We start from the raw sequence: 7,180 nt of genomic DNA, 5'->3' as shown, positions 1-7,180 counted from the left end.
CATTAAAATTTTTCCCAGTGTTAGCCGATCACCCTGTATACTGAAAAAATTATTTCGCGTAGTCTCTGCTCTTTGGAACTTATTCATAGAGTTTCCAACAAAACTAATATACTCAGAATTCTATATTGTGTTGTAACAAGAGCTGTTTTGGAATATGGTAGCATAATTTGGTCTCCTTATTTTAAAATCATATATCGATAACATTAAAAGAGTGTAGCACAAAGTTCGCCTTGCCGCTAGGCATTGTCCTATGCTTTTTGAATCGCATAATTATGACTTATTTATTAATACTAATCTCCAAACATTGCGTAACAGGAGAAAAATCTAATAAAACTAATCAAAGGACATATTCCATGTCCAATGATTATTCAAACGTTCCCTTTGTATGTAACACCAAAATATTTAAGAAATCACATTCTATTTTATTCTGAAAGACACCGCACAACATTTGGATCTCAGAATTGTATAAATAGAATGATTACTCATGCAAACTTCCGTACACACGAAAACAGATATAATTAAACAATCATTAGAAAGTCTAAGATTATCCTTGCAGCGTATTGTAAATTAATTATTTTGCTGAAATTTTATAAGCGATAATATCTACTATGTATAATCCACGTTAGATCTTTTGTACTAAAGAAAAATTCAGCGTGTCTTCGAATCGGGTGATTTTAGTCTATTTCCAGCTCTCGACTTTCTCGCGAGAATCGTACGATTTTTTCTAACTGGCGGGATCATCGTTTCATATTTACGCAAACATTTACACGTTGAAAGTAATAAGTTGTTACGGTTAAAAGTCCGCACGTAGAACATTCGTGGAAGTATCAGATTTTAATGGGGTATCGACCTTTTATCCATGTATGACATGTGCTGCTCACGTTCGATGAATCACAGACGATCTCGAAGAACGCTTAAAACCCAAATGCACGCGCCGAGCATACGTTCGCCACGGCACAACGGTTAATAATACTATCGCGTTCAATGACTGGTTCTTAGTAGCGCCGCTGGAAAGGTCGTAAGACGTTGATCTTTCGCATTTTTATTCGCTTAGCGAGCAACCTTTATTTTCTCCGTTCGAGAGCCGAGAAAAAGTCGCGTTGCGGAATATGTTGCGATCGAAATTCGTACACCGAGAATCGAGCGATATCGAGCCTCGTAATGTATCGGGCAATCGTAGATATTATTGTCCGATAGTATTGCTTTACCGTAAAAAGGGTTTGACGTTTTATCTAAGTAGGTTACGTTATTACTCGTAGAAAAGAATTCGACGGAGCGAGCAGCGACTGCAGGTCGGGTGGTGCAATCACGGCGAAGCAAAAATCTCGTAGACTGTCTGCGTTCCCTTCCTCGGCACGAAGTTTAAATGTTAGCCACAATAGCGTGCCATGTCAGCTGAATCGTGTCGAAAGAAACGGCCGAGGGGTTCGATAGACGGGCCTTCTACTCGAGTTGAACTCGTTGTACGGCTCGCGTTAACGTATATTGGAAAAACTATGCGCCGAGCGCGAAAATTAATCGACGCGTTCGTTGGGAATGTATGGTTTTTTTTTTAATTTTTGTAATACAACCGCCGCACATTATTCTCGCGGCTTCTCTGGCTCGAGATCGCGAATTTTTTCATAATTTTCCAGCGTTTCGTACAATATAATATAGTTGTCGCGCAGTTGAACCAAACGATGCCACAAGTTGATGTGAATCATGTCCGTAGGCTCTGACCCAGCTCCGGCTATTACCTGGTAGAATCGAGAGTTTCATTAACAAGGTTGAAAGTGCAATTGAAGATTGTTGTTACAGTCGCGTTGATTCGAAAGGGAAATTAACGCATTCACCGCGGCAACGATACGCAAGAGCTGCAATTAACGTTAAGGATTACTTTGTCGGTGGTCCGTCGTGCGCGATTCACTTGAAGGTACTTAAGATGAAAGAACAGCTCGTAAGCCCAACAGTCGATAGTCTCGGTGCTGCGAGTTGCGTTTGCTAGTTCGATCGACGGCGATACGCTGGTTAAAGCGACTGCCTGGAGCCAGCGTTTCAACTAAAGGAAACAAATATTTTTTTTCTCCAGGCAATAATTCTATTACACTGCGTGTCGTAACTATAAAACCAACCCAAAATTTTCAATTTTATATACAGTGACTATCACCTAAAATCGTACACTTAGCGGTTCAGCCGATATTTTTTCAATAAAACATGAAAATTGTACTAAATTATTGAAACTCGTATATAGGTATACAAGGTGTTCGGCCACCCCTGGGAAAAATTTTAATGGGTGATTCTAGAGGCCAAAATAAGACGAAAATCAAGAATACCAATTTGTTGATGGAGGCTTCGTTAAAAAGTTATTAACAATTAAATTAAAAAATTTCAAGTCGTCCTGGAAAAATTATTTTCGCTTGTGGGAGTCAATTACAATCATTTTTGGTGAATACATATACCTCCAAAATTCTACCCACTTTCTAGAAAAAAATTCGAGAAGGTGTGAAATTTTTCGACGGAAAAAAAATTTCAAATCGTTTTGGAAAAATTATTTTCGGTTGCGAGGGTCAATTAAAATAATTTTTGGTGAATAGACATACCCTCGAAATCCTACGCACTTTCGAGAAAAAAATTCCTTAACAAAAATCTAATTTTGCCTAAATTTTTCGACGAAAAAAAAAATTTCAAATCGTTCTGAAAAAATTATTTTCATTTGCGGGAGTCAATTACAACCATTTTTCATCATTAGACATACCCTCGAAATCCTATCCATTTTCGAGAAAAAAATTCAGTACCGGCGGAACTTAAAACGTTAATAACTTTTTAAGGAAGCTTCAATCAACAAATTAGTATTCTTGATTTTCGTCTTATTTTGGCCTCTAGAATCTACCATTAAATTTTTTCCCAAGGGTGGCCGAACACCCTGTATAGTGTAATGTTTCTTTATTTGATACATAACAACAATATAAAAAAACAGTAATTATTTAGAAGTTTGCCCTCTACATCGATTTTTGTAACCTTGAAATATGTTGTCAAGGTCATCGTTCTAAATAACTTTTCCCTATACATGTTACCGCCGTTCGGTCTTAGTTTCCGAGATATTTGCAAGAATTTTTAGTTAAACTTAGATTACGAGTACACTTCATCTCGATATAGGATATCGCTTAACGGCGTTTGTAATGCATTCTTCTTGTTACAACAGTTATGTTTTTGCGTTTGTTTGGGTATTTGATACGTATTCCTTCCAAGTGATGTCTTGTCATTTTAGTTTACGAGCGAGCTGTTGACAAACTCACGAGTATCGGTGCCGTTAAAGTCGCTATAATGCTAAGAAATTCACTCAGAATGAAATTATATGAATTTTTAACTCTGTGTAATGATTACGATAAGTTGTTAGTTCATTACTAATGTTCAAACGTCAACATGATGTTAATGAGCGTATAATGGCATTTTTCGACATGATGGCCGAAATGTTTCTGATTTCCGAAACACATGTATACAATAACAGGTAAATGAATAACAGGTATACAATATACCGCGTGTTCGGTCACCCCTGGGAAAAATTTTAATAGGGGATTCTAGAGGCTAAAATAAGACGAAAATCAAGAATACCAATTTGTTGATGAAGGCTTCATTAAAAAGTTATTAACATTTAAACTTCCGCTCATACTGAATTTTTTTCTCGATAATGTGCAAGATTTCGGGGGTATGTCTATTCACCAAAAATTATTGTAATTGACCCCCGCAACCGAAAACAATTTTTCCAGAACGATTCGAAATTTTTTTTTTCGTCGTTTAGGCATCTAATAAGATTTTCGGTAAGGAATTTTTTTCTCGAAAGTACGTAGGATTTCGAGGGTATGTGTAATGACCAAAAATGATTGTAATTAACCCCCGCAATCGAAAATAATTTTTTTAGAATGATTTGAAATTTTTGAATTTAATTGTTAATAACTTTTTAACGAGGGCTCAGTCAAAAAATTTATATTCTTGATTTTCGTCTCATTTTGGCCTCTAGAATCCTCTATTAAAATTTTTCCCAGGGGTGACCGAACACCCTGTAGATATGAAACAAGAATAAATCAGTTTTTTGTAATTTTTCCTTCTTCTAGTGGATACAATTTATTCTTCTTTGTCAGAATATCGTTTCTTAACACAATTTCAAATAGCGTACACTTCGCTTTTCATTGATTTAACAGCAATATATAAAAATTGAAAATTTTAAAGTGGTTTTATAGTTATGACACGCATTGTATTTGTAAGTAGTTTGAGCATTAATCGATTAAATTGTCATGGTTACGTTATTTAAGTGTTACAATATGTTATACGCGAATTTATTTATAGAAAAATGCAACACAAAATATTCAGACCAGCTTGATTAAAACATCAATTTGATTTTTGGTTAAGAGAACAGTAATTAAATCTTTATCCTGACAGTATTTAGTCACTTGATAGTAGTTGGGATGCAAGTATTTGAATGAAATACATTTTAGAGGCATTAGTAATAGATCCCAAAACATTCTTTTGAAATTATTGAATTTAGAAATAAAACTAGAGGTTTCGAAAGTTACAGTATTTTTTCTTAAATGAAAAATATTGAATAATAGTAACTAAAAGGAGAGAAAAAATGCAATATTTTAGACTTGATAGCTCGGGTAAAGGATGGTGAATTTCTTTTTGCCTGGAGAAAACAAGTGTTATATTTAATAAACAATAATTCGTTTGCTAACTTTCTTGTGTTTCTTTTTTTTATCGACACAATAAAAAACAAATAAAGTAAAGCAGAATGCACGAAAGGGGACACTGACCCAAAGATCGCCATATTCCCCATCCCTGGTTCGGACGCTAGTAATATTTATCCGCAAAGTGTTGGTCCGAATCGACGTTCGAAAGTTTGCAATTGTTCTATGTTAGATTGAGTATTCTTACGATGGTGGTGTCAGTGATGAGTTTCACTGCAGCGGGTCTCATAATACCGATAAGATTTCCAATGATCGTGGTATCCTTCTTGAGCGTGGTCACGTAAGTCGAGAGAGAGCAGTCCCAATTCGGCGAGGGACCGCATTGTGCGTTTTTTAGCTTGTGCCTTCGCCAAGGAATAACACGGTCAATCATTTTTCATTTCGCCGGGGAGATATTATCGGTCCTCTTACCGTTGGAAGAACGTTGAAATAATGTTGTCGATAATGTACTGAGACGGAACAACGACGATCTTCTTCGTGCACGTCGCCAGGCTGCTGACTATAAATGCTAAAAGTTTTCCGAGCGGCCCGGGTCTTCGGCGCATAGTGCATCCGACTACGCCTCGCGATCGATAGTATTTTCTTTTGGAAATTCCGTGTCTCGATCGACTGCGATCACACATCGACAGAGGGTAGTAACTCGAGACTAAAGGAACCAAAGTGAAAAGGACACTGTCTATGCGATTTCACTACTTTCAATTAATAAATTACCGGCATAATCCGAGATGCTGTTTATGTCCCAATTTCTTGTTGTAGAAAGCGTAGACGGACACTTGACCTTACGCCCAACGGAATTGTCATTGTACTTGCTGTTTTTCACAGAATCGGGCATGTACTCGTTGACGAGATCATTCAACTCGATGATTTTGCTCGGGAAGGTGTCTAAACAAGTAAAGGCCTGCGCGAGACAACAAATAGTGGGCGCTGTAAAGGTTAAGCGAATAATAACAAAATAATGGTTCGTACTTCTCGATGAAGACGCTCGAGACACGGAGCCTCGTCATTTGCCTCAGAAGTCATCACGATATTTCACATATAGTTGGCTAACCAGCGTAATCGGATATTCCACGTGAATTTGGACTAACGTTCATCTTGGCATCCCCGTAGGGTGAAAACCAACAACCACGACGTTCGAGTGGCAGGCAAATGGGATACGGAGGAATTTCGACAACGAACGATCGCGCTCACAAACGTGAATCTATCGCCGATACGTAATCGCACGAAATTGTTAACCCTTTTACATACATATGGAACGAAACGTGATGCGTCCGAAATATACTATTTAATTTTATTTAAGCTTAGAAATAATTAGTATTGCTATAGGGGGAGTTCCTTTAAAACCGAATAGTTGCGATATCTTTAAAGTGTGATGCGCTATGCGATCATTATTTCGCATAAACAATAGTAGAGATAGAATAAAAAATGATCAAATTTCGCCATGTACTAGTCGCGCGTATACAGCTAAAAAAATCAGTTGATTGTTGCATCTAATTAGAAGTTAGTGTATCGTACAAACTATAAACTACTATACCTCTCAATTTTTGTAATGAAAAAATGCGTGAGTGGTATTATTATATCTTTTGGTAAGCACTTTTTTAATTACCTTTATATTTTGTATATGTATATAGTACACTGGTTTTTATTGGTCCCCTATTACCGGACACTACAAATCTAAATTTTGCTTATTCATATTCGTACTAATGGCTTCAAATGTACTGGAATTTATCCTTCGGATAGGAATATATTCTCAGACATTAATTATGCAGGTTGTGAAATAACAAATATTCCACATGAAAAAATAAGAAAATCAGCAAAATTTGACTTCTACGATGGAATATGAAGATTCTAGAGAAAAAGATGGGAAGACATTAGATGTGCAGCTATTTACTAGTTAAAATACAGGGTGGTCCACCTAAATATCTCCTCTAATTGTGTGAGTACAAAAAATATTTTGTATGCTATTTGAATGGTTTGAAAAAACCTTTCTTTTGCAAACAAATGTTTTTTTGCGTGTAATTGTATAATTTTTTTTATTGCATTGTGTAGCTAATGTAAAAATACGTTCAGATATGTACATTACATGACCTTGAAATGACCTTTGAGATCGAAAATTAAGTGGAAACGAAAAACTTTTGTCTATCGAGACTTTAGAGATCAAGACGTCATTCGGGAATCTGTAAGAGTAAATAAACATGTTTACTATCATGAAACCCCATTATGAAATTTGTAATACTTTTTCACGAACCTATTTTTCAAACTATCATTATAATAGATATTCGAAATGGTGCCCCTCCACATGGATACATTTTTTGAAACGTAGAATGAAAGACTCTCTGGCCTTTTCAAATGTTGTGGAATTAATTGCAGTACAAGCTGTTATTGTTCTGTCTTTCATGTTCTCTGGCGTTGTTGGTTGTTCACAATAAACAACTTCTTTTAAATGTCCCCATAAGAAATAA

At 36.2% G+C, this 7,180-nt stretch overlaps 1 protein-coding gene across 1 annotated transcript; it reads right to left on the bottom strand.

The window, feature by feature from the left end:
* Window positions 1–1,580: 1,580 nt before the first annotated feature.
* On the bottom strand, window positions 1,581–5,812 carry LOC143348231 (uncharacterized). The gene is made up of 6 exons (XM_076778229.1): window positions 5,770–5,812; window positions 5,433–5,645; window positions 5,133–5,367; window positions 4,909–5,065; window positions 1,877–2,038; window positions 1,581–1,736 (listed from the first exon to the last, which is right to left on the bottom strand). The coding sequence occupies exons 1-6, from the start codon at window positions 5,810–5,812 to the stop codon at window positions 1,581–1,583; spliced, it is 966 nt and encodes a 321-aa protein (XP_076634344.1).
* Between the last annotated feature and the right edge of the window lie 1,368 nt (window positions 5,813–7,180).

This window comes from Colletes latitarsis, chromosome 11 (genome assembly GCF_051014445.1).
Source record: "Colletes latitarsis isolate SP2378_abdomen chromosome 11, iyColLati1, whole genome shotgun sequence".
Classification (NCBI taxonomy): Eukaryota; Metazoa; Arthropoda; class Insecta; order Hymenoptera; family Colletidae; genus Colletes; species Colletes latitarsis.
The sequence above is the reverse complement of the archived record's forward strand: the minus strand, read 5'-3'. Positions and strand labels throughout refer to the sequence as shown.